The 27,510-nt window shown below is 49.5% G+C and overlaps 1 protein-coding gene and 2 long non-coding RNA genes across 5 annotated transcripts in view; 1 reads left to right on the top strand and 2 right to left on the bottom strand.

Moving 5' to 3' along the window:
* Positions 1–984, bottom strand: part of NDFIP1 (Nedd4 family interacting protein 1) — a 57,579-nt gene extending 56,595 nt beyond the window's left edge. For both annotated transcript variants that reach the window (XM_002710273.6, XM_008255156.5), the window contains exon 1: positions 734–984. In XM_002710273.6, coding sequence (XP_002710319.1) covers positions 734–796 — 63 coding nt within the window. In that variant the 5' untranslated portion in view covers positions 797–984. The remainder of the gene's footprint in view (positions 1–733) is intronic.
* A 1,826-nt stretch (positions 985–2,810) lies between these two features.
* Positions 2,811–27,510, bottom strand: part of LOC149126086 (uncharacterized) — a 72,984-nt gene continuing 48,284 nt past the window's right edge. Inside the window, exon 3 of one of the 2 annotated variants that reach the window (XR_016236223.1) lies at positions 2,811–3,286. This is a non-coding gene — a long non-coding RNA (uncharacterized LOC149126086). The remainder of the gene's footprint in view (positions 3,287–27,510) is intronic. The other variant, XR_016236222.1, reaches the window with a different exon arrangement.
* On the top strand, positions 17,378–26,449 carry LOC138850168 (uncharacterized). Its single transcript, XR_011389777.2, has 3 exons — positions 17,378–17,477; positions 17,559–17,669; positions 26,314–26,449. It is a non-coding gene; the product is annotated as an uncharacterized LOC138850168 (long non-coding RNA).

Raw genomic sequence — 27,510 nt, 5'->3', positions numbered from 1 at the left:
CAGCTGCTTGTTTTCCCTGGGGCCTCAATTTATAAATGATATCCAAGGTAATAAGCCAATCATCGCCTGTGCATTTCCTCCCCAGCCATGCCATTAAATCTCTCAAAACGTCACTCCCGAGCATTTAAAATACACACAGGCACACGCCCTGCAGCCGTCGCCTTGGCTCCACGTCCCGGGGCACCGCCGCGGCTCCACACCGCCTTTTCCAGACCCACTGCAAACTGCGGATGTGCCTCTCGCCTCGTTTTCTGAGTTTTGTCTTCCAACCAGGCGAAGCTCAGAAACCCTGAGTAATCGCACTCGGCCGCGATTCTTATCTCTTCTCTCCGCCCAGTTTCCTTTCCGACTTCTAGCTTTTTTTCTTTTTTTCTTTCTTTCTTTCCATTGACATCAAACCACAAGTGGAAATATGAGTGCTCCCGGGGCGATGCCTCCACAGGGGTCGCGGGTTCTGACTCGGGGAAGCCCCCGCCCTGGGAACCGTTGGGAACGAGGCCCGGCACTGCTTTTCCCATGGCCCCGGGTCGCAGAGCGCCGGGCCCAGCCCGCGGCGACCTCGAATCCCAGCCCGAGGCCCCGTCTCGCCCGCCAAGGCCCAGCGCGGCCTGCCGAGCCCCGGCGTCGAGTGGGGGCCTCGGGCTGGCACCGAGAGGCCTTGAAGCGGCCGGCGAGGACGGCCTGGCCAGAGCCCGGAGCCCGCGGTCCGAGGCGGAACTCGGGCGCGGCTTACCTGCTGGTACCGGCTGCCGCAGGCCGGCTCCACCGCCGCCAGCGCCGCCAACGCCAACGCCATGGCGCAGCCGGCCGCAGAGCAGGAAAGCGAGCGAGCGAACTGAAGGGGCGCGGGCGCTGCGGCCTGCGAGCTCCGGGTGGCCGAGGGGGACGCGCCTCGGGTGGGTCTCGATGGCCGCCGCCGCTCCGGGGCTACAGGCTCTCCTCGGGCTGTGAGCGCCGCCGCCGCCGAGGCTCCGACGCGGCCCCGGGGGAGGAGGCGGAGACGACGGCGACGACGCTGCGCCGCCGCCCCGCCCCCCGATCGCACCGCCCGGCCTCGCCCTTCGCCCTTCGCCGCCGCCCCGCGATGCCCGGGGCCCGGTGCTGCCTGCCCTCGGAGGCTGCGGCGTCGGAATCGGGGCCACTAAAAACCAGTTCGGGACAGGGCGCCGCGGGGAGCGCGCACCGCGTGCCGAGCGCTGAGCTGCCGCCGCGCGATCCCGTCCTCCCTAGCCCAGAGGCCCAGAAGCCGGGGCCTGGCGGCAGAATCTGGATGCTCTGCCTGCGGTCCGCCCAGATGAGCGGTCAGCCCAAGCCAGGCCCAGGACTAAGGCCCATCTGTCATCGTAACCGTGACAGTCAAATTTCAGCGTCCCTAAATAAAGTTTTATCGGAACACAGCAGCGCCGGTTTGCTGCCTCTAGCCCTCGTGCCCTAAAGTACTTGTGTGTGTCCCCGGAATTCCTTGGACCTCAAATGCCCCTTGGGATGAGGCTTGTCGCAGCCCCTAATGTTTCAACAGCCTCATCTGTGGATGCAGAGAGCTGAGGAAGCCAGGACGTGACGGATTTGGCCATAGGAAGCTTTCTAAGCAGCAGAAGCCTGTGCAGAGGCCCCCACGAGAGAGACAGAGCTTGTTTCGTGGGAGGCGGGCAGAGTTGCAGGATAGGAAATTCAATTATGAGAGTTTCACGGATATAAGGCAAGACAAGTTTCTTAGGTTGTCGTCCTGCAACCAAAGGATAAGCTTTGTGAAGACAAGAATATTTGTGTTTTAAATCTTTTGAGGATCTCCTACAGCAGGCGGCACAGTATAGCTACATAGCGGTATCCCAGATCTGTTTCTCTCTGCCCCGTCCAGGCAGCCATCTGGAATTGCTTCCAACCACATGTCCAGCCGAGGTGGGGGCGGGACGCTCAGTCTTTGAAGCTTATTGCAATTCGCATTTCTTCTTGATTGCCTTTCTGAGCTGGTCGTCTGGAGTTGGTATTAATAGGATGATGATTATCTCAGCTTCTAATTTTCAAGTTTAATTAACTTTATATTGGAAAACACAGCTGCATTTCGGACCCACGCAGAGTTGTCCATATATAGGAGCAAACTGTAATCAATACACTTTGTAGATACTTCTGTTCCTCAACTTTCAGTTCTTTTGTCAGTATCCAAATGCCTACATCCTTGTCCCTACTTCAAAATGTTAGTCTCACAAATTTATACACAGGGAGGGTGCACAAATCCTGCAGCATCCAAGCTGTGAAGTCTGCTTACTTGGAAAGCTTCTGTACTCATTCCCTCAGTTGTTTTTAATCCCGAAAAAAAAAAATCTTCAAATGGAATAAGGTTTGGTGAATCAAACAAACACAATCTCTGCCACGTGGTCTTATATAAGAGGGGGGAAGCCTAACTTGAATTTAAAAAAAAGAAATCTCATGAAGATGGCCACTGGAGGACAACTGCACTGTCACGCCTGGCCCGCAGTCCTGTGCCTTCCTGTGGAAAAGAGGTAGCTTCCTTTCCCACCTCTTTGTATCACCGCACAATGAACGGGCTTTCTCACAGGAATCGTGTCTCTCTCCAAGGAACAACCTTCTGCAAGGGTTTGGATGTGATATTCACGTGTCCCCCAGGGAGTCGTGCCTTGGAATGTAATCCCAATTGCAGGTAGAGGTGCCAAGTGGAAACTTGATCCTACCGGGGTGTTCAGTGGTGGGCCCCTTGGGTGATGATTAGGATTAGACATGGTGGAGGTAGATTAGGATTAGGATTAGAAGGCGTGAAGCCTTCATGAACAAAACATCTGAAAGAACCCACATTTTTTTTTTTTTTTTTCAAAGAAAAGGACCAGAAAAGACACGAGCATGGTCCCTGGCCAGTGCCCTGTGCTGACAAGAAGGCCATCACCAGGCGCGAGCCCTTGCCAGGGCCTTGCATAAATCAGCTGAGATTATCTGCCTTGATTCTAAGGGTGGAGAAGTTGGAGAACCGAGGAATTGAGTCACCACTGTACAAGGCCTCCAGTTGGCAAGCAAACCGTGCAATGAAGGGAAAAACTGAATTTTTGCCTCTTAGATCCATGGCGGGTGCAAGCCAAGCAGACAGAAGATAATCCACAGCCGTAGAAACTGCACTCTTTGGCTTCATCTTGAGATGTTGTCAGGAGAGTTTCCACAGAGAAAGTTATTAATTTCAGATTGCTGCACTTAGCAACTTATTTCCCCGTGGAATTTCAGTAATCCTTTCCATGTGCAATACTTTTTTATGTGAGTTGCTGACTCTGAATCATCCATCCTGAAAGAGAAGAGAGACATTATGGAGAAGCAAGAGCATAACTCATGTCTATGGAATCTCTTTTTTTCTCTCAGGTTAGATACAGATCTCCAGGAAACTGTGGTCTTGTGTCTTTCATGGTCATCTGAGACATGACCTAGGCAGTACTGAGTCTGGAAAGTAATCAAGAAGTATTTGGTAAATTTATTTAAAACCTCATTAGTCTAATATCTCATTTGAGGCCTTGAGTTTCCCTGACTAATCTTTACAGGGCTCCAACTGAACCATGTCGTTTCATTTTTTTACTGGCTTATTATTTCTTTTAATTTTCACTTCATGCTCTGAGTTTCCTTAAGGGCAAAGGTAATAACTTCATATTACAAGGAAAGAAATTTTCCTCTGATCTTTACTATTGATGTCTTGGACCCTATCATCCCCTTAATCCTTGTAATAAACTCATTTTGCCGATGAAGAGATTCAGGGAAATGTATATTACTGGCTCAGCTAGGCAGTGGTAGAGCCAAAATGCAAACTCTGATCTGCTGAATTCCAAAGCATGAGTGCTATTGGTGCAAGAGGAGAAACTTAAGACATAAAAGGGCCATTCCCAGCCTTTGGGGGCTTCACGTTAAAACATACAAGATTTCGGCCGGTGCCGCGGCTCACTAGGCTAATCCTCCGCCTTGCGGCGCCAGCACACCGGGTTCTAGTCCTGGTGGGGCGCTGGATTCTGTCCCGGTTGCCCCTCTTCCAGGCCAGCTCTCTGCTGTGGCCAGGGAGTGCAGTGGAGGATGGCCCGAGTGCTTGGGCCCTGCACCCCATGGGAGACCAGGATAAGTACCTGGCTCCTGCCTTCGGATCAGCGTGGTGCGCTGGCCGTGGCGGCCATTGGAGGGTGAACCAACGGCAAAGGAAGACCTTTCTCTCTGTCTCACTGTCCACTCTGCCTGTCAAAAACAAACAAACAAACAAACAAACAAACAAAAAAAACAAAACCATACAAGATGTCAAGACATTTTATTTATTTATTTATTTATTTTGACAGGCAGAGTTAGACAGTGAGAGAGAGAGACAAAGAGAAAGGTCTTCCTTTTTCTGTTGGTTCACCTCCCAAGTGGCTGCTACAGCCAGGCGCGCTGCACCAATCCAAAGCCAGGAGCCACGTGCTTCTTCCTGGTCTCCCATACGGGTGCAGGGCCCAAGGACCTGGGCCATCCTCCACTGCACTCCCTGGCCACAGCAGAGAGCTGGACTGGAAGAGGAGCAACCGGGACAGAATCTGGCGCCCCAACCGGGACTAGAACCTGGGGTGCTGGCGCTGCACGCAGAGGATTAGCCTAGTGAGCTGTGGCGCTGGCCAAGGCATTTTTAAAGATATAAAAATTGCAAGTCAGTTACAGCTATGCTGAGCTGTAGTAACAAATGCTGAGAGACAGTGGAAAGAATGATGTGAATCACGGGATAATCAGGTAAGGACTGCACAGGAAGGCCGTTGAGTGAGGAAAAAGGCTCTGCTGTGATGGGAAAAGAGATGGTATATGTGTGGGAAGGGATAGACAGGAAATATTTCTGACATTGTGGACCACGAACTGTCTATTGCAACTATTCCATTTTGCCACGGGGTCACCACCGTAGCCACAGACAACACCAAACAAGTTCTCAGTGCTGTCACTATATTTTGTATCTCCCAAAATGAATCCTCAGTGCAACAGGTAGGGCCTAATAAGGAGTGACTAGGACATGAGGGCTCTGCTTCCCCGAATGGATTAATGTCATTATTGCAGAGTGGGAAAGTCTTAGCTACCTCACAGGAGTGGGTTGTTAAAGTGAATGTGGGGCCGGCGCCGTGGCTCACTAGGCTAATCCTCCATGTGCGGCACCAGCACCTCGGGTTCTACCGGATTCTGTCCCGGTTGCTGCTCTTCCAGTCCAGCTTTCTGCTGTGGCCCAGGAAGGCAGTGGAGGAAGGCCCAAGTGCTTGGGCCCTGCACCCACATGGGAGACCAGGAGGAAGCACGTGGCTCCTGGCTTTGGATCAGCGCAGCATGCCTGGCCGTAGCGGCCATTTTGGGGGTGAACCAACAGAAAAAGGAAGATCTTTCTCTCTGTCTCTCTCTCATTGTCTAACTCTGCCTATAAAAAAATAAATAAATTTAAAAAAAGTGAATGTGGGGGCAGGCATTTGGTGAGTGGTTCGGATGCTGCTTACGATGCCCATGTCCATTCTCAGAGTGCCTGGATTTGACTCCCAGTTCTCCCAAATCTAGCGTCCTGCTAATATGCACCCTGGGAGGCAGCAGACTCAAGTACTTGCTCTCCTGCCACTGATGAGGAAGACCCATGTTGAATTCCGGACTTTTGGCTTTGGCCTGGCCCAACTCTGGCTGCTGTGGGCAACTGAGGAGTAAACCAGTAGATGGGAGACCTCTTTCTCTCTCTCTCTCTGCCTTTCAAATAAATGAAATAAATATTTTCAAACAGTGAATTTGGCTTTTTCTTGCTCACCTTCTGCCTAGGGATGACACAGTAAAGAGAAGGGCCTTGCCAGATGCTAACACCTTGATAGTGGACTTGACATCTTCTAGATGAGCAGAAAATAAATTTATTTTATTTTTTTAAATATTGATTTATTTATTTGAGAAGCAGAGTTACAGAGAGAGAGAGGCAGAGGTCTTCCATCCACTGTCTCACTCCCCAAATGGCCGCAACAGCCAGAGCTGGGCTGATCCACAGCCAGGAGCCAGGAGCTTCCTCTGGATCTCCCATGCGGGTGCAGGGGCCCAAGGACTTGAGCCATGTGCCACTGCTTTCCCAGGCTGCTCCTCTTCCTATCCAGCTCCCAAAACAATGTATCTTCTACTGTTAATGGGTGGGGTGTTCCACTGATCATTATTAGGCCTTGCCTGTTTATAGTGTGGTTTAAATCTTCCACTTCCTATTAACCTCCTGCCCAGTTGTCTGGTTTTATTCAAAGTGAGTTGTCAAGGGATCCAACTCTTTTTGTTCAATTCTCTGCTTGTACCTTCAGCTGTGTTGGAGTTGCTTCATGTATTTTGTACTCTATTCTTAGGTAATACATGTATTTATTTCATACACTGTCTTGATCCAGAAAGGATTTAAGTGCATAGAGTATAGCAAGAAATCAGAAATTGGAAGTGGATGAGAATGAAAAAGCAAATCAAGGGTAATGCCATGGTGTAGACATAGTCTTCTTATTCACTCTTTTTTTTTTTTTTTTTAAGATTTATTTATTTTACTTGAAAGAGTTACACAGAGAGAGGGAGGAGAGGCAGAGAGAGGTCTTCCATTCAACGGTTCACAATGGCCAGAGCTGTGCCAATCCGAAGCCAGGAGCCAGGAGCTTCCTCAGGGTTTCCCATGCGGGTGCAGGAGCCCAAGTATTTGGGCCATCTTCTACTGCTTTCCCAGGCCACAGCAGAGAGCTAGACAGGAAGTGGAGCAGCCAAGTCTCGAACTGGCACCCATATGGGATGCTGGTGCTTCAGGCCAGGGTGTTAACCTGCTGCACCACAGCGCTGGCACCCCCCCCCCTTTTTTTAAGTTCTTGTTCACTCTTGCCGGCATATGAACACAGCCTGTCACCAAGTAGGCCCTTGTAGAATGAAAACAACACCAGGAACAAGTTTAACAGAAAAATGAAGTTACACATCTCACAAGCACACCATAAATTTAGTATCCAGTGAAAGTAGTGACCTGATAGGTTATATCACTGATAATGACCCTGAGCTAAATAAAAGCAAGTGATGATACTAGGACAAAAAGAGAAATTTCTTCCAAGAGGTATCACTAACAATTATAAATATGCCAAAACTAACCCTTCCTCCCTAACCAGAATGCATGCTTTAAATTTAGGGATTTCTTCTTCCCAAGGGTGATGCCACAGTGGACCCAAGTGGGCTGCCACAGTTGAATGTGCAAATTGTGCACTGATCCAGTCTGAGGATAACCATTACATCAAAATCCACACAGATGACATCCCTCGCTCCATGTTTGGTTGATATAAGACCTCTACAGCCATAAGAGGTGACTCCATAAAATCTCTGAGTGATCTGTCTTTTGAAAACTGGCTTGCTGTCACTGTATTCTTAGGGGTTGTAAGAGACCAGAATATGCCACCCTGAAATACACCTCATTCCCACAAGGATGATGTTGAGCTGATTATTTTGAGAAAGAGCAGACACAGGATGAAAACAGAGCACAAGTTACAGCCATGAAGGAAATCTCCATGGGCAAGTGCGTCCTGTGCTCTGAGCCAGGAAGAGAAAGATGTGCGAAACCACAAGTGGGCCTGGGCTTGTGTCTCCTGCGCTTGGGTGTCTCGTATTCTGCCCCGGATACACCTTACATCAGCCTCTTTACAGAACCTGTGTGTTTCTGTCCACCAGGGAAACTATTTCCCTTCCCCTGTGAAGCACTGTGGGTGGCCAGGGAGTGAGGAACAGCAAAGCATCCCTCCACAAGGAAGCTGCGACTCTCACCCTCACCTTTGCACGCGATGTTGTATCAAATAACTGCCTTGAAAGAAGAGCCAGGGGAGGGGGGCAGGTGCCTGACCCGTCCAAGCCCCCAGACTGATTCTTAAGGTGAATGCGGGGTTCTCATGTTTCCCACGAAGGTAGTTCTCCCCGTGTGTTCAGGGAGCATCATGAGAAACATGATTACACCCGGGAAACGCTGAAGCAGAAGATCCACACCGCCTTTGCAGTGTCTGGGGAGAAGCGATATATGCTAATTAGACCCAGAAGAAAAGCTAAGCTACCCGTAGGGGCCCCTGCTGGAGCAGCTGATGGTGCCTTGAACTCAGCTGTGCCCTGTGGGCATCTGTGCTGGCTCCTGCCAGCCTTCCGGGAACTCTGCCCCGGTGATTTCAAGAAGCCTCGGGAAAACTAGAAGAGAGATCTCTGGCTCTAAGTAAGATCACATGGGTACCAGAGCATGCTTCCTTTGTTTTTCTAAGTAGGGTTGAAATCCCAGCCAGAAGATTCAAGAACTCTCTAACATCAGCCCTGAGCTGGGACTGTCCTTCCTGGCTACAGCTTCAGAACTACAGCCCCCCGAGAGGGGTACAGACTGGCACCTTCCCATGTTGAAGTCCTCCACTGAGAGAGCAGTACCCAGGGCAGCGGTACCTGGTGGCACAGCACCTGCACACGAGGCCTGGACTGAGTTGATTATGCCAGAGTAGAACAGAAAAGCTAAGACTTCAACTTTAAATGGTACAATGGGACACCTGCCCTGTGGCTGGACGGAGGTTCTGGATGTACCAAGTGCCCTTTCCTTGTCTCTCCTTTGGTAAGCCAGCATCACCCCTGAGCAAACGTGGTCCCTACACACGTGTACAGTTCAGCCTGGACACCACTGAGGGATGTCACCGTAAATGTCCTACAGCACGTTTTTTCCCTGCCCAGTGCCCTGACAAAGCTATTTATGAAGGCACTGCCCCCCGAGAGTACTGCTTTAATAACACGCACTGGGCACGTTCACGCCAGGAACTAGGCCTAGCAATTTACACATGTCATCTTCTCCCTCACTCGCAGTAACACGTGACGTAGAGTATTTCCACCTCATTCCACGGATGATGGAACAGGTCATAGAGAGGGTAATTATCTTGTGTGTGTGTGTGTGTCAGGGCCAGGGGATGTGTATAGAGGAGGCTACAAGGACTTTAGAAATCATGGAGTTTGAGTCTTCATCTCAACATGAGGAGCTGAGACATGAGGTTACGTTAGGTTAAAAACACAGCCAGGAAGCGGCTTTGGGTTAACACGCATCGCTGTGGCCCCCAGTTCTGTGCCAGCCTGTGACCTAGCCTTTCCTGATTTGAGGATTTGTGCCCTCCCAGGTGTGCTGCCATCCTGCCGCCAAGCTATGACTTAAAAATGAAGCAGGCACTGTGCTCTCTCTGCAGCCGACCCATGAAGTCCAGCTTTGTACCTGCGGGACAGGCAGCTGCTCCCCGATTCTTAACCACTCTACCCCACTCAGGATACCTGCCAGGTGCTTGTTTACCTTTGAGTTCTTCGCGGGTGTCAGAGAACGCATCCAAAAATAGATCTGTCCGAGGTTCCCCCACCAGAGACTTGTGACCTAAAAATGTCACTCCCTTCTCCCTTCCAGATCACAGCCTCCGCCGGGGCGCGGCCCTGCCCTCCCAGCCCAGTGGCCGCCCACACATTTCCTCCTCCGGCCTGCACTCCGGAATGCCTCCTTGGGGACAGGGAAATGCGGCTCTTGCTGGCCAGGAAAAGATGTTTGATCTGAACACTGGAAAAATTGCTTTCCGTCAAACAGCGGCTTGAAGGAGAAGGGTGTGGGGCTTCAGCCCGGCCCTTTACCTCCTGAAGAGCAAGGTCACAGGACAAGGTGTGCCACGCGCCCTGCAACCTGCCAAGCCAGCTGCGGCCGCGTGCTTCCTGCAGCCTCGGAACCGCGGCGAGGGCAAGGGAGGCCCCTCCAGAGAAGCTCTGGTGACACGGATTTTCCAGCCACGCTGCGGGGGGGTCTTCCATGGGTAACTCCTGGTGTGCCGAGATGAGAGGCACTGCAGAAACAGGCCAGGAGCCAGGCTCATGCAAGCCACTGAGCTTCAAAGGAGCCAGCAGGACTGGGGAGAAGGGGAACAGCCTTGTTCTGCCCTAGGAGCGCCTCCCAGCTGCTTCCCGAGCCCTGATAACCGGCAGTCAGCGGTTGGTCTGAATACAAACGCTCCATCGCTGGCTCCCTGCCAGCCCACGCCACGCTTGAGCTCCATGGGACACCTTGTGTTGTTAGAGGTATTTGAGGTTCTTTTCTTTTATTCGCACATTCGATCACTCAATACATACATAAATATTAGGTCATGTTAGACAATAATTAGATAAGTCTAATTCTTACTGTACAGGCAGCTTTCTTGGTTGAAAAAGTTCCATTTTCTGCCCAAGTGCAGGGAGTACAGCTTGAGGTGAACAGGTGAAGATGTGCCTGTACCCAGCGTAACGGCTCTCTGCCTCCCTCCTCGCCCCCTGCAGAAAACCAGAGGTCACTCTAGGGATATTTTCTCTTCCTGGGAACTACTGTGCTCTTGAAAAGGAGTATTTTCGGCCAGCGCCGCGGCTCACTAGGCTAATCCTCCACCTTGTGGCGCCGGCACACCGGGTTCTAGTCCTGGTCGGGGCACTGGATTCTGTCCCGGTTGCCCCTCTTCCAGGCCAGCTCTCTGCTGTGGCCAGGGAGTGCAGTGGAGGATGGCCCAAGTGCTTGGGCCCTGCACCCCATGGGAGACCAGGAGAAGCACCTGGCTCCTGCCATTGGATCAGTGCGGTGCGCCGGCCGCAGCACGCCAGCCGCAGCGGCCATTGGAGGGTGAACCAACGGCAAAAGGAAGACCTTTCTCTCTGTCTCTCTCTCTCACTGTCCACTCTGCCTGTCAAAAAAAAAAAAAAAAAAAGAAAGAAAAGGAGTATTTTCTCACTCCCTCCCTCCCTCCCTCTCTCTCTCCCTCATCCCCTCCTTTTCTCCCTTCCTTCCTTCTTTCCTTTCTAAATATTTATGTATTTGAAAGGCACAGGGACAGAGAGAGAGGGAGAGACGGAGACAGAGAAACAGTAATCTTCAATCCACCGGTTCACTCTTCAAATGGCTGCAAAGGCCAGAACTAGGACAAGCTGAAGCCAGGAGCCAGGAAGTCCATTTGGGTCTCCCACAAGGGTGCCAGGGCCCCAAACACTTGGGCCATCATCCTCTGCTTTCTCAGGCGCATTAGCAGGGAGCTGGAGGGGAAGCAGAGCAGCAGGGACTGAGCTGGTGCTCCAGCACGGGAAGCTGGTGTCACAAGCACTGGCTTAATCCACTGCGCCACAGCGCTGACCTCAAAAAGTACTGTTTTCAGGTCCGGTTCTGTGGAACAGCGGGTTAAGCTGCCATCTGCAGGGCTGACATCCCTTATAGGTGCTGATTTGCATCCCAGCTGGTCCAGTTCCAGTCCGGCTCCTTGCTAATACACCTGGGAAAACAGATACAGCTCTCTGCTAATGCACCTGGGAAGGCAGTAGAAGATGGCCCAAGTGCTTGGGTCCCTGCACCCATGTGCGAGACCCTTAGGAAGCTCCTGGCTCCTGGCTTCGTACTGGTCCAGCTCTGGCCGTTGCAACCATTTCAGGAGTGAACCAGCAGATGGAAGATATCTCTCTCTCCTCTCTCTGTAATTCTGACTTTCAAATAAATAAATTTTAAATAAATAAGTATTATTTTTAAAAAGGACTTTTTAAGATTTATATTATTTATTTGAAAGACAGAGTTACAGAGAGAGGCAAAAACAGAGTGCTGGATCGGAAGAGGAGCAGCCAGGACTAGAAACAGCGCCCACAAGGAATGCCAGCACTTCAGGCCAGGGCTTTAACCCACTGCCCCACAGCACCGGCCCCAAAAAAGTACCATTTTCAAAAAGTCATAGCACTTTGCTTATCCTACTATTGCAGTGGATCCTGAGGGAATACAACATCAGTAAGAACGTAAACGCCTATCAGGAAGAAGAGGAGGACGTGTAAGAGGTGCAGCCTGGGCTGCAGGTGCTTGTAATGGCACAGAACGCACGATACGTGAACGCCCACACCAGCCATGGACAGTTGTGTGATTCACGCCCGTTTCCTGTGCCCACAACACGTAATCGGTCACCACACTCCCACAGAGGTCAGGTGCAGCTAAGAATCTTCCTTAGCCGGTGCCGTGGCTCAATAGGCTAATCCTCCGCCTGCAGCGCTGGCACCCCGGGTTCTAGTCCCGGTCGGGGCACTGGATTCTGTCCCGGTTGCTCCTCTTCCAGGCAAGCTCTCTGCTGTGGCCTGGGAGTGCAGTGGAGGATGGCCCAGGTGCTTGGGCCCTGCACCCCATGGGAGACCAGGAGAAGCACCTGGCTCCTGGCTTCGGATCAGCGCGGTGCGCCGGCCACAGTGGCCATTGGGGGGTGAACCAATAGAAAAAGGAAGACCTTTCTCTGTCTCTCTCTCTCACTGTCCACTCTGCCTGTCAAAAAAAAAAAAAAAAAAAAAAAAAAAAGAATCTTCCTCAACACAGTGTTCTAAGTAGCCCTTCCCAAGGGTCTGTCGTTTGCAGGTAAAACAAGAGGGCACCTCAAGAAATTCATATGAAAATTCATATTACGGGAAAACTTTGCATGGATCTCAAAATGTTTTTTGCACCAAAATAAATTTAACTTTAAATTCCATTTTTCCACAAACCTCATGAAGTAGCCTGGTATATAACCAACCCAGCCATCTTCCCCCCTCCATCTGTGTATTTCTGACCAAGTTCAATGGGAGTTGGGAAAAAAGAAATAGCCATGTGTGCTGAAGTAGCTGGGAAAGATGCCACTGCGGGGGGGGGGGGGGCATTTTAGCTGATGACACGCTTCAGAGTGGGAAAATAAACAAGAGCCGATGCGGCTCGAGGGTCTGCCTTCCTCTCAGAAGTCAAGAAGAGAGGGCAGTCTGCCCAGAGCAGATGCTCTATGAGGCCACATTATTTTTGTTTTAAGATTTTACTTATTCATTTGAAAGCCAGAGTTACTGAGAGAGAGAGAGAGAGAGAGAGAGAGAGAGAGAGAGGTCCTCCATCCGCTGGTTCATTCACTTCCCAAATGGCCACAATGACTGGAGCTGAGCTGATCCAAAGCCAGGAGCCAGAGCCTCCTCCGGGTCTCCCACGTGGGTGCAGGGACCCAAGGAGCTGGGCCATCTTCTACTGCTTTCCCAGGCCATAGCAGAGAGCTGGATCAGTAGTGAAGCAGCCAGGACTTGAACCAGCGCCCATATGGGATGCCGGCACTGCAGGTGGCGGCCTTACACACTACGCCACAGCGTTGGCCCAAGGCCACGTTTCCTTTACTCTTTCATTTTAAATGATTTCCATTAGACAAGTTTTAGGGCCATCATGAATTGTGGTGCATGCTGATTGCGTGCGAAGGCACCCACCAAAGAGGCAAACAAGAAAGCAATCCCAGCTTGAATACCTCTGTCAAACCTTTCACCCTGGCATGGGCTGCACCCCAGCCGGAAGGGGGTGCTTTTCCTGATCTAGACTCTGTCTCCATAGGAGCTGGCAATGGCCTGCAAGTACTTGATACTTACTGCAGAACAATTAGTAAGCATTTCAACTCTAGACACTTTTCATGCATATGTACATACATGCACAATGCTTTGTTTGTATTGTACCTCACTTTTTTCACTTCTTAACAATATATTATCATCATTTTTCAGTAGTTAAGAAATATACTCCTGGGGCCGGCATGAAGTTGCTACCTGCGACACAGGCATCCTATATCAGCACTGGTCCCAGCTGCTCCACCTCCAATCCAGCTCCTTGCTAATGCACCTGAGGAGGCAGCAGATGATGGTCCAAGTGTGTGGGCCCTTTGCCACCCAGGTGGGAAACTCAAATGGAGATCCTGGCTCCTGGCTTTGGCCTGGCACAGCCCTGGCTATTGTGGCCATTTGGGGAGAGAACCAGTGGATGGAAGATTCTGTCTCTCTCTCCTTCTCTATCTCTGCATCTCTTTTTGAAACTCTGCCTTTCAAATAAATATTTAAAAAAGAAATATACTTTGAATGACAATTTAAATACCATTCTTGCAGATGTACAATAATTTAACATCTCTTATTGTTGGTTATTTTACAATTTTTTATTGTAAATAGAGCTAAGGTAACCATCCTTATACTTGTATGTAAATTTTTTGTCCACCTGTGATTATAATTCTTTAAAATAGATATCTAGAAGTGAAATTACTTTTTTCTTAGGAGTAACACTTTTTTAGATTATTGTTATACTTTGCTAAATGCCAGATTGGTTGTACTGATTAATACTTCTACCAATGGGACACACAAGTACTCATTTTTTCAATACATTTAGTGATGTTGGGCACTGGCAATTGTTTTTATTTATTTATATAAAACTTTTTTTTAAAAGATTTTAGTTATTTATTTGAGAGTTAGAGTTACAGACAGTGAGAGGAAGAGGCAGAAAGAAAGGTCTTCCTTCCGTTGGTTCACTCCCCAAATGGCCACAACTGCCGGAGCTGTGTCAAGCTGAAGCCAGGAGCAAGGTGCTTCTTCCTGGTCTCCCATGCAGGTGCAAGGACCCAAGAACTTGGGCCATCTTCTACTGCTTTCCCAGGCCATAGCAGAGAGCTGGATTGGAAGAGGAGGATGCCGGCACACAGGTGGAGGATTAACCTACTGCGCCATGGCGCCGGCCCCTATTTTTTTTAATTATTTATTTATTTGAGAGGCAGAGAGAGTGAGCATACTCTCATCTTCTGGGTCACTCCCCAGATATCCTCAAAGCCAGGAGAGTACTCCCCATGGAACTCTATGCAGGTTTCCCACACGAGTAGAAGGAACCCAACCACTTGAGTGACCACCTGCTGTCCCCTAGGGTGCTAGAATCAGGAGCCAGATCTGGGAGTCAAACCCAGACACTCCAACGTGGGATGCAGGCATCTTACCTGCTCTGGCTATTCACAAAAAACAAAAATCTTTGCTAATCTGAAGTACACACATGTATTTGTATATTTTCATTTGTTATCCTATGAATTGCCTGTTTTTATTAAAACATTTATATCTTTTTATGATTTTTTAATCTGTAAGCATTTTATGTAATGGGGATATTACCCTTTATTTATTGCAAATAGTCTTCACAATTTACCCATTTTGTCTTTATTAGTATTTTTTTGCATTTTAAAAAATGTGATCAAATGTATCTTTCTCTTTTTAAAATAAAAGATATGGTATTTTACTTAGAAGACAGAGAGATACAGAGAGGGGGAGACAGATGGTGATGTGGTTCACTCCCTAAATGCTCACAACAGCCAAGGCTGAGCCAGGCTGAAGACAGGAGCCAGGAACTCCACAGGGGTCTCCCACACAGATAGCAGAACCCAGGCACCTGGGCCATCACCTGCCGCCTCCTAGGTGCATCAGCAGGGAGCTGGACTGGAAGCTTCGAGCAGCCAGAGCTCACTCTCTGATATGAGAAGTGTGCAAGGAGAGCAGCGGCTTGACCCACTGTGCCACATGCCTGCCGCCACTGCTCCCTCTCATTTCTGGCTTCATTTCAAGATCTTCCTTGCTCCCAAGATCACAGAAACACTTACCTGTATTTCCTTCTTGGACTTTGATGGTTTTCTTTTACAAATGGGTGCATCTGATCAGATTGCAGTGTATTTGGGAGAAGGAATATGATCATAACCCAACTTCTAAAAATAACTCGAGAGGCAGAGAGAGACAGACATGGGGAGATGAAGTCAATCCCGACCCTTACTGCCTCTGATGTAGACTTCATCAGACTCCAGTATTTTTGCCTCAGTTTGCAGTTCCTACTTTCCCTATGACAACTGCTAATCATTAGTTCATCACATCAAGAGAGTGGCACAGAGTAGGGCCTGAGCCAAGACTCACAAAGACTCAGAGCACCCCTAGAGTTAGCATCTCCGTGGTGATCATATAAGGGGATACCCGGTCTATCCACGGACCCCAGCTAGACGGGACCCCACCTTAGCCATCACAAAAGAAGCATGTCGGCCCCGATTGCTGAGTACTCAAGGGAAGGCCACTGGCAGCGTGGACCAGCCAGAGGCCCACACACAAACTGATCATGTACTGCTCAACCCCCTTTCCATCTTTTTTCTTTTTAAAAAATATGTATTTAGTTTATTTGACAGGTGGGGTTACAGAGAGGGAGAGACAGAAAGAGATCTTCTGTCTGCTGGTTCACTCCTCAAATAGCCACAACAGTTAGGGCTGGGCCAGGCCAAAGTCAGGAGCCAGGAGCTTCTTCTCTTTCTTCCACATAGGTACAAGGGTCCAAGCACCTGGGCCATCTTCTGCTTCCTCAGGCACCTCAGTTGGTTCGAGACCTGCATCCTCCACTTCAGGTCCAGCTCCCTGCTAATGCGGCTGGGAAAGCAGTAGAAGTCCTTGGACCCCTTTATCCCTGTGGGAGACCTGGATGAAGTTCTTGTCTCTGGGTTTGGCCTAGCGCAGCCCTAGCTGTTGTGGCCATTTGGGGAGTGAGCCCACTAATGCGGGATCTCTGTCCCTCCTCTCTCTCTGTGACTCTGCCATTCAAATAATCCTTTTAATAATTTCCATTAAATATAGTTACATATTTATTTGAAAGTCAGAGTTATAGAGAAAGAGGCAGACACAGAGAGAGTGAGATCTTCTATCTGCTGGTCCACTTTCTAAGTGGCCACAAAGGCCAGGGCTGGGTCAGACTGAAGCCAGGAGTCAGGAGCTTCTTCCAGGTCTCCCACGTGGGTGACAGGGACCCAAACACTTGGGCCACCTTCCACTGATTGTCCTAGGCCATTAGCAGGGCTGGATTGGAAATGGAACAGCTGGAACGTGAACTGGCTCCCATATGGGATGTCAGCATTGTAGGTGGCAGCATTACCTGTTAAGCCACACACCAGTCCCTGGAGTCCTATTTTTTAGAAAACTCAGGTAATAAAACCCTCAATATACAATAAGGTAAACTAAAATAGAGTTCTTCAGGCTACAGATACTAAGCTGCCCTAACTACCCCTGAAATGTTGCAATTTTTAAGAAGTTTTCATTCACACATGTCCTTTTTAATACCAGCTTTATTGACATAATTCTCATTATGTAATTCATTTAAGACATGACTTTTAGTTGCTATGGTCAGTTTTAGAACCATTAAAGAAAGGACACCTTGGGAGGCAGTGCTGCTGGCTCAAGGAATTGGGATCCTGCCACACACCTAGGAGATCTGGACTGCTGATGGATTTGGCCTGGCCCAGCCCTGACCTTAAAGGGCATTTGGGGAGCTCTTCCTCTCACTCTCTCTCTATCCCTCCACCTTTCAAATAAATAAAAATAAAAATAAATAATAAATAAAAGTCACTTAAGTCTTTCAAACCAAATTTATGGAAACTTTGTTCTGTGATAGAACATTCCCCATTTCCATCAGCCCAGGAAGGCAGCCTGTAGCCATCAGCAGTCACTCCCTCCGCCCCCACTGCCCCAACCCTTCCAGCCGCTGACTATCACCAATCTACATTCTGTCTCTATAGATCTGCCTATTCTGTACCTTTCAGAAATGGAATCAACAACATGTGGCCTACTGTATCTGGATTCTTTCACGTGGCAGGCTTTCCAAGTTCACCCGTAGCACAGCACACATCCACACTTAACTTGAGGTAAGAGTCCTAAACATGAAAGTGTACAGCTCATGGGCATTTGTCACCTTCATCCCGTTGGGTAACCACGTCTCTGTCTAGTCCTAGAACATCTTCACACTTGGAAGGGAAGCCACACTGCACTCCTCCAGCCCCTGACAACCACTCATCAGCTTTCTGCCGCTGCAGATCTGCCTGTTCAGGATGTCTCAGGTAAACAGGTTCACACAATGTGTGACTCCCGGCGTCTCCATGAGCAAGTAGCTGGGACTGGGAGCCAGAGCAGGACTCCAGGGGGCTGACTTATTAACTAGCTTAAATATCTAATATGCTTTGCCCCTGCATCTGGCCATTAAAGGAGCTGGCTACAGAGAATGCTCCATGAAAGCAAAGAAGCAAAACCCAAGACAGGTGTACTTTGCTAGCGGACACTAGTCCCCCGCTAGACTCAAAGTTCTTGAGAACAAGGATGGCATCTTGTTTGTGACAGGGTGCTGGGCCCACCATGAATACACACTTATTTTTATATATTTATTTATTTATTTATTGACAGGCAGAGTGGACAGTGAGAGAGAGAGACAGAGAGAAAAGTCTTCCTTTTCCATTGGTTCACCCCACAGTGGCCGCTGCGGCCGGCGCACTGCGGCCGTTGCACCGCGCTGATCCAAAGCCAGGAGCCTGGTCCTTCTCCTGGTCTCCCATGGGGTGCAGGGCCCAATGATTTGGGCCATCCTCCACTGTACTCCCTGGCCACAACAGAGAGCTAGACTGGAAGAGGAGCAACTGGGACAGAATCCGGCACCCCGACCAGGACTAGAACCCGGTGTGCCGGCGCCACAAGGCGGAGGATTAGCCTAGTGAGCTGCGGCGCTGGCCAAATACACACTTATTAAACAGAAGAACAAGAAAAGGTGTGTCCAGAATAGGTTTGTTTGTTTTTTGTTTTTTTTTTTGTTTTTTTTTTTTGTTTTTTTTTTTTGTTTTTTTTAAAAAGAGAGAGAGAGAGAGAGAGAGAGTGCTTCCACTGACTGATTCAATCTCCAAATGCCCACAACTGCCAGGGTAGGCCAGCCAAAAACCAGAAGCCAGGAACTTCAGCTGGGCCTCCCACGTAGGTGGCAGGACCCAAGTGTCTGAGCCGCCATCTGCTGCCTTCCAGGGTGAGCACCAGCAAGAAGCTGGCTCAGAAGTGGAGGCAGGAGTGGGTTCCAGGCGCTCCGACGGGGGATGCTGCATCCCCAGCAGCATTACCCCACCTAGCCACGACCCCCCCCCCCCCCCCGAATGGGATTCTTCTAGCCTTTGTCTCATCCTGCCTTCCCACCCTACCGCATACTCGTCCCCCTGCCTCAGCCCCACCCATCTCTGAGGGACAAGATGGTGTCCCAAGTCACAGTTTTTCCAAGGCAGGCATAGTTGGGAGATTGTATTTACGATTGTGGGGGAGGCATGGGTGGTATCAATGATAGAAAACCAAACGATAGTAGCTGTTCACATCTGCCATCTGCAGTTTGGAAAGAGAGTGTAATTTCTTTCCGCTTTGGACTGAGAAACAAATGCAAAAAAAAAAAAATCTTTAACACTGAATCGAAATGATTTGCTTAAGTGCCAAAGGTAGTGGCAGAGGGCTGCTTCTTGCCTCCTGCTGAGACACCGTGGGCCCTCAGGGTTGTCTCACTGTAGCCCTGGGAGACCCACAGTGAGCAGACAGCTCAATGCTGCTATTTTAGGCCCCCAGGCCAGTGAGTGATGAGGGCAGCAGAAGCTGGCCTCAGTGCAGGAAGAGCCCTTTGGGCCAGACAGCCACGTGCTCTGTGAGCCCCCTGCAGATGGAGCAGGGAGACCACAAGACCCCTCTCAGGAGGAGGCCTCCCGGCCTCTTGTCAGGTTGGCTGCAGTGGGCACGCCAGCCCAGAGGTGACACCGTTCTAGAGGGGCCTAAAAGATCCTACAGTGCCAGGACAGACTCATCCTGCCTGGACGGGTGCTTTGGGCGCTGTCTGTGCTGGCTCCTTTGTGTCGCTTCGTAATCAGTTCAAGTGTCAGCACCTTAGAGGGGCCCTCTGTGACACCTCACAGAGACCGCGTGATGTGCCTGGCAGCAGGACACAGTGCCCCAGCTCTGTGCCCTTCCTAGTCTCAGGAGCGCAATGTTGTGGGGAGGGGAGATGCAGGGCGGGCAGCAGTGGCAGGGCCACCTCTGAACGGGTGGTGGTGACCTGTCTGATTAGTTGGTACCCAGTTTTCCTCTGTTTTTAGCTCTTATTCTGATGGAATTGCTGTGATTTTCACTCAGAGCACACAGAACTGTGACTTACATTTCCGTTGTGACTCATGTTCATGGCCAGTGTCATGCACCGTGAGGTTTCCTGGTCTCCGGTTTCCATCAGACTCTGCTCCCCAGTGGGGTGCTGGAATGCCACGGGGACCTCACTGTTGATGGGTGGCATGCTGGGGCAGGGGAGACCAGAAGGGACTTGGGAGACCTTGAACCTTAGCAACGGCCAGCCACACTAAGCTTGCTCTCCAAAAGAGGGAAATCCACAGATCCTTCACTTCCCGCTGTCACGTGCAAGGCAGCCAAGACTCACCAATCCCAATGGAGCCTGAAACGGCCTCCATGCTCTTCCCCACACACGGCTCCAGCCACCGCCAACGGGACTTCACCCGCTCCATCTGGCAGTCCTGCCTGCTTCATTACAGTAACAGGAAAGAAGTCTGCCTCCACCCCAGGCTCAGTGAAGCTGCAGCTCCCGTGCTTGTATCATGGGGAGCCCTGTGCAGACGGCACTGTCTCTTGTCTCTCTTTGTCTAACAACAAAAGCCTATGTGGGGCCGGCGCCGCAGCTCAATAGGCTAATCCTCACCTAGCGGCGCCGGCACCCCAAGTTCTAGTCCCGGTCGGGGTGCCGCATTCTGTCCCGGTTGCCCCTCTTCCAGGCCAGCTCTCTGCTATGGCCCGGGAGTGCAGTGGAGGATGGCCCAAGTACTTGGGCCCTGCACCCCATGGGAGACCAGGAGAAGCACCTGGCTCCTTGCTTTGGATCAGCGCAGTGCGCCATTGGAGGGTGAACCAATGGCAAAGGAAAACCTTTCTCTCTCTCTGTCTCTCTCTCTCTCACTGTCCACTCTGCCTGTCAAAAAAAAAAAAAAAAAAAAAAAGCCTATGTGGTGAGCAGGCCCCTTGCTCTTTCAAGGGGGACGAGAATCTCTCTGAAAGACATCTTATTTTGAATTTTTTTTACTCAAAAGGCAGAGAAAGATCTTCCATCCCATGTTTCACTACTCAAGACATCTGCAATATCTGGGACTGGGCCTGGCCCAGGGCCAAGGAGCCCAGAACTCAATCCAGGTCTCCCATACGGGCAGCAAGAAGTCAATCACCTGAGACATCACCTGTGGCCTCCCAGGGTGCACATGAGCAGGAAGCTGGAATCAGGAGCGGAACCAGGACTTCAACCCGGGCACTCTGATACAGGATGTGGGCTCCCACATGGCTGGTTAACTGCCAGGCCAAACACCCACCCCTGAAAACATCTTTTCCTTTCAATGTTTTCCAAGCATGGAGATGTACAGAGAAGGAAACACTTAATGCGTCCCATCCTCTTTGCCCTGATAACTCTTGTTCACATGGGATAACAATTATGGCGTTCATCAAAAAACAATTTTAGTTAAAAATCTTGGTTGATTTGATTTTGTGATTCTAGAATCAAATAACACTTAATTCCACATAAAAGAATAAATGTGGGAGCCGGTGCTGTAGCTTAATGGGCTAAGCTCCACCTGCGGCACCTGAATCCCATATGGGCGCTGGTTCGTGTCCTGGCTGCTCCTCTTCTGAACCAGCTCTCTGCTAACAGCCTGAGAAAGCAGTGGAAGATGGCCCAGTGCTTCGGCCCCTACACCCAAGTAGGAGACCTGGAAGAAGCTGCTGGCTCCCGGCTCTGGAACTGCTCAGCTCCAGTCATTTGCAGTCATGTGGGGAGTGAACCAGTGGATGGAAGACCTTTCTGTCTCTTTCTCTCTGTGTCTGTAACTCTACTTCTCAAATAAATAAATAAATTTTTAAAAAAAGAAAAAATAATCAATGCAGGCAGAGCAGAGGAAGTAGGCTGAAAGGGTAGAAGCAAAGACCAGGAAGCAGGTTCAAAGTCACATTTCTTGGAAAGCAGGGACAGGGAGACAGAACAACAGGAAAATAACTGATTGCTTAACATGAGGCCACCTCAGGTCACTTTTTATACAGACTAAGGCAGAGGAACTTCATTATCCTGCCCATTTAAGAAACTTAGCTGTCATCTCCTTCTCACTTCCTCCAAAGATTGGGTAACAACTTAGTTTTCACTTGGTAATGTGAAACCTTAGCGTGGGTGACTCCATTTTGGCGTTAATCTGGTCCGTTAAAGTCTAGTACAGGAGCTCAGACCAAAACAATATTAATACATGTAAACATAAGAGTAGAACTGGTATTTTACTTTTACATCTTAGTTATTTGCTTGAGGAGTAGAAAGGGAGTGGAGAGAGAGAGAGAGAGACAGAGAGTCAGAGAGAGACAGAGACAGCAAGTGCTCCCATCCACTGGTTCACTCCCCAAATACCCACAATGGTCAGGACTGGACCAGGCTGAGGCCAAGAGTTGGGAACTCAATTCAGGTCTTCCACATGGGTGGCAGGAACTCAATTACTTGAACCATTCCTGCTGCCTCCCAGGATGAATTCAGCAGGAAGCTGGAATGAGGAGCTGGAACCAAGGATTGAACTCAGTTACCAATCTATGTGATGCAGGCATCTTACCCGCAAGGCTGAAATACCCAGCCCTAGATTAGAAATTTTAAACAGGAAAGTACAAGATGGCACGTGAGCCCTTCTATTCCTGTGCTTCCTAATGATAACAATGACTTCAGATAGTTTTTAATGGATTTTTCCAGAAGAAGCATAGGTATACGTATATTCTTTTTGCAGTTTTGCTCAAAAGTGAGGAAAGGGGAAACACGCCCTGCATCACAGCTTTCTTTTTTACTAAATAATATGGCCTGATGCTCTATCCTGATCTACTTCGTTAATTCATTCACACAGTTTTCGAAGATATGGTTGTGCCTTCATTGATTTAATTAGTACTCTGTTAATGGTGAAACATCTTTTAAAGATTTCGTCGGGGGTGGCAGAATTGCAGCACAGTGGATTAAACCACCACTTACAGCAATAGCATCCCAATCAGTCCAGCTGCTCCACTTCTTTCTTTCTTTCTTTCTTTTTTAAAGATTTATTTATTTGAAAAGCAGAGTTACAGAGAGGCTGAGGTGGGGAGAGAGAGAGAGAGAGAAAGAGAGAAGTCGTCCATCTGCTGGTTCCTTACCCTCGCCCCCAGATGACCACAATGGCCAGAGTTGGGCCGATCCAAAGCCAGGAACCAGGAGCTTCTTCTGAGTCTCCCATGTGGGTGCAGGGGCCCAAGGACTTAGGCCATCTTCTACTGCTTTCCCAGGCCATAGCAGAGAGTTGGATCAGAAGTGGAGCAGCCAGACTCGAACCGGCACCCATATAGGATGCCAGGACTGCAGGTGATGGCTTTACCCGCTACGCCACAGTGCCGGCCCCAGCTGCTCCACTTCTGCTAATGCACTTGGGAAGATTGCACTAGCAGAAGATTTCTGGCCCAGCCCCACTTTTGGGGAGTGAGCCAATAGATGGAAGATCGGTATCTCTCTGCCCTTCAAATAAATAAATACATTTTTTAAATAAGGAAACTTCAGTGGGCCTACTGACCCAAATGGAATTCTATGCATCGATAAGGGAAGAGGGACCCCTCTTTGATTCATTAGCTGCAGAAATTACTCAGGGTGGTCCAGAACATCTGACCAATACAACTACAGAGGAGGCAAGGAATCAGCAGGACCCAAAGACGGGGATGTGGCAGAATGAAAGTCATTTGCAATGCACCTGAGTGATCACTCACTTGATCCACAAAGGATAAACACTGATAGTCCAGGGAGACTCGGTCACACTGCTACAGGGTCCAGAATATGGAGGAAGTCAGATAAAAATGACCTGGAAGATTTTTTCCAGTTTCTGTCCCTACCCCTCACATTAACTCCACCCCCTTACCTGTCAATCAGATACGCCCCTTTCCCAGGATGCACCCGACTCTCCCCCCACACCAGGAAGGAGAAGCCATCATAAGCACGTGCAACTTGAGTGCCATGTGGAGACACCATGAAAGTCCCAGAGGCCTTCACAGCACACCAAACCTCACCCAAACTCCACCCTTTAAATGTTCAGTTAAGGCACCGCCTCTACCTCACAAAAGGGACCCTTGGACAGTGGAGCCCTTCCCTATTCCAGCCTCCCTTTCTGGCCTTCTCTCATGCTCTTCTGTGGGCAGCCCTCTTGTGCTCTCTGGGCCTCTCATGGTGAGGACCTCCTTGAGGGGTTGCCCACACTCATGCCGAAATGATACCCATTCTCTCTCTGTAAGTGAATCCTGCTCCTGCTCTCATTATTGCACTTTACTGATGCCTCTGCTTTGAATTTTATCTCACATGGAGGCAAGAGCCTAGAGTGGAAGCTGCGAGACGTCCCTATGACCATGTTCCCATGGCCAAGTGGCACGGCTTCACACAGGGACTTCAGACTAACAGCATCTTCCAAAAGATGTGCTCGCAATGCCTTAATGTATTGGTGGTAGTCCTTCTCTGTAGCTGCTGAGTTCTTTGGGTGAGCCACGCTGGCCTATCACCAAAGGGCCTTGACAGCAGAGCCATCTTACTTTACACATATTTTTCAAATTCCCCAAGCACAGAGACCTTCACTTTGTCAGAGTTTGTTCTGGAAGGAATGGGAGTGGCCAGTTTTGGCAAAATTGAAACTCACCTCTTTGGACTACTTGTTAGCCAAGGCATAGCACCCAACCTGGAGCTGATGGCGTCTACCCCAGAGGGCTGTGGGGATGATTAGCAAGGACAATTTGTGTCTACAGAAAAAAGCACACAGACCAACCCCACTTACATATTTTAAATATTTCCAAGAGAATGTTCGAAAAAAATTCTATTTACCAAAATGCTAGCCTTGGGTTTCTCTGAGGATGGAATTACTGGTGGTTTTAAGGTGTTTCTTTGCTCTTTTCCTTCTTCTATTTGTGTGTGTGTGTGTGTGTGTGTGTGTGTGAAAAATCCTTAGGAACACAATGACTTTTATAAAAAAAGCCATTTCCCTTGGGGCTGGCACTGTGGCATAGTGGGTTAAGCTGCTGCCTGCAATACCAGCATCCCATTGGGACACCGGTTTGAGTCCTGGCTGCTCCACTTTCAATCCAGCTCTCTGCTATGGCCTGGGAAAGATGGCCTAAGTCCTTGGGCCCCTGTACCCACGTGGGAGACCTGGAAGAAGCTCCTGGTTCCTGGCTTCAGATCAGTGCAGTTCCAACTGTTGCAGCCTATTGGGGAATGAACTAGCGGATAGAAGACCTCTGTGTGTGTGTGTCTCTCTCTGCCTCTCCTTCTCTCTCTATGTAATTCTGACTTTCAAATAAATAAATAAATAAATAAATCCAAAAAAAAATTTTTTAAAAGCCATTTCCCAAAATGAGATAATGTATATAAAGAAAAGTGCCCACAGCCAAGTGCTCGGTCAGCGGTGGGAATTATTACTGTGAAAAGCTCTCGGGTGCTGATGGTTCGTCTGAGCCTAGAAAATCACTGCTGACTACACGGAAGGCCCACGGAAGCCCAGACCAGTGTGCTTTGGAATCAGTCCGGCATCTGAACTGCACTTCCACAGCTCCGCTTTTCCACCCCACATCTGCACTTCCCGGGTTGTAGCCTTGGTCCCTTCCCTGCAAAAATAAAATGCTTTTCTCCCCATCCAATCACCTGACTCCTACACAACCTTCAGACCTGTTGGCATTTCCAGCTGCCCCAGACCCATGAAAGTCCTGCAGTGTCTGCAGGCCGGCTCATCTTTAGGGCTCCGCATGCGAAAACAATCCAGCGGGTTCCTTACACGAAGTGTCTTCTTTCTTTTTTCTTTACCAACATAGCTTGGATTCTTTTAAAAAAATTTATTTTATTGATATAAAACAGAGAGGTAAAGAGGTCTTCTTCCCACTGGTTCACTCCCCAAATGGCCACAATATCCAGGGCTCTGCCAGGCCAAAGCCAGGAGCCACAGGTATTACACGTGGGTGCTGGGGCTCAAGAACTTGGACTCTCTTCTGTTGCTTTCCCAGGCTCCTTAGCAGGGAGCTCAACTAGAAGTGGAGCGCCCGGGACTTCAGCTGGCACCCGTATAGGATGCCGGCGTCACAGGCAGTGGCTTTACGCGCCAGGGCACAATGCTGGCCCCAGCTTAGATTCTTATGCAGAGCCACAATGTGCCCATTTAAAACTTCACCTCCCAGACTTCCTTGTGGCTAGGACTGGCCACGTGATTGATCAATTAGATGTAAGCAGGGGCCCCCGCCTACAGTGCCGGCATCCCATATGGGTGCCAGTTCAAGATCCTGCTGCTCCTCTTCTGATCCAGCTCTCTGCTATGGCCTGGGAAAGCAGTAGAAGATGGCCCAAGTGCCTGGGCCCCTGCACCCATGTAGGAGACCTGGAGGAAGCTCCTGGCTTCAGATCAGCACAGCTCCGGCTGTTGCGGCCAACTGGGGAGTGAACCAGCGGATTGAAGACCTCTCTCTCTCTCTCTGATTCTCCTTCTGTCTCTGGGTAACTCTGACTTTCAAGTAAATAAATAAATCTTCAAAAAAAATATGTGGGGCCAGTGCTGTGGCGCAGCGGGTTAACACCCTGACCTGAAGCGCCAGCATCCCATATGGGCGCCGGTTCTAGTCCCAGCTGCTCCACTTCCCATCCAGCTCTCTGCTACGGCCTGAGAAAGCAGTAGAAGATGGCCCAAGTCCTTGGGCCCCTGCACCCATGTGGGAGACCCAGAAGAAGCTCCTGGCTTCTGGCTTCAGATCGGCGCAGCTCCGGCCATTGAGGCCAATTGGGCAGTGAACCATCGCATAGAAGATCTCTCGCTCCCTCTCTCTGCCTCTCCTCTCTCTGTGTAACTCTGGCTTTCAAATAAATAAATCTTTAACAAAAATAATAAATATGTAATCAGTATTATTACTTATTGTAGGGGGCTTCCAAGAAAATCGCTGTATCCCTAATCAGAAGGAAGGCATACGGCTGATACATGCTCTTTGCTCCTCACTCTTCCTGGAAACTGCCTTAAGAACAAAAATCAGCCCAGGAGTGACAGCAGACGTCTTTGTAAGCATGCATACAAGAGCTAAGAATGACAGAGGGGGAAAGCAGAGGAAACCAGGTCCTTGACAGCTTCATAAGAACGGCATAAAAATCCTGGGCCAGTTCTTGTTGCATGCCCAAGACAACCCATAGTGGGTTAAGCCACTGCTGTCAGGATTCAGTTTTATGCAGCCCCACGTAAGAGGCTGCTGTGAGAATTCACTTGAGATCATGTTTATCAAACATTTAGTGCAGTGCCTGGAACACAGGCATAGCTTAACAGGAATTTGTTGATGAGTTCCAATGTTCTTCCTCGTAAAAGGGAATTTGGAATTGAAAATCTGTCAGAGCACAGAGTGTAATAAGAAATTGGAAATTTTAGTCACCCATTTGTCAAGGTCTTAGAATAATGCCCAGCACGGAGAAGCACAGGGCAAGTCTTTGATATATAAACACCACCCTAAGAAATGTACAGTGAACGCATACGACATGCCAGGCACTGTTCCAAGGGCAGGCGCTATAGCAGGGAACCAGACAGACCATGCTCCTGCTTGTATGGCAGGATGAGATAGCAGCAAATGAGTGAGTAAATAAGACATTGTCGTGAAAACAAAAGATGATGTGATAGAGACACAGGAGCTCCTTGCGTGGGTCATACCAGGGAGGCTTCTCAGACGTGGTGATGTTTGAGAACCTTCTTGGCACACACGAATGTCCAACACCCATCATCACTCTCCGTCCTTCCTCTGCCACACGAAGAGAACTGGCCACACCCTAGCATGACTGCTGCTGGCCCAGGACTGTGTCCCTAGAATAAA

Source organism: Oryctolagus cuniculus, chromosome 6 (genome assembly GCF_051225735.1).
Source record: "Oryctolagus cuniculus isolate XC-2025 breed Fujian yellow rabbit chromosome 6, ASM5122573v1, whole genome shotgun sequence".
In the NCBI taxonomy this organism is placed as follows: domain Eukaryota; kingdom Metazoa; phylum Chordata; class Mammalia; order Lagomorpha; family Leporidae; genus Oryctolagus; species Oryctolagus cuniculus.
This window is presented reverse-complemented; position numbering and strand designations above follow the sequence as displayed.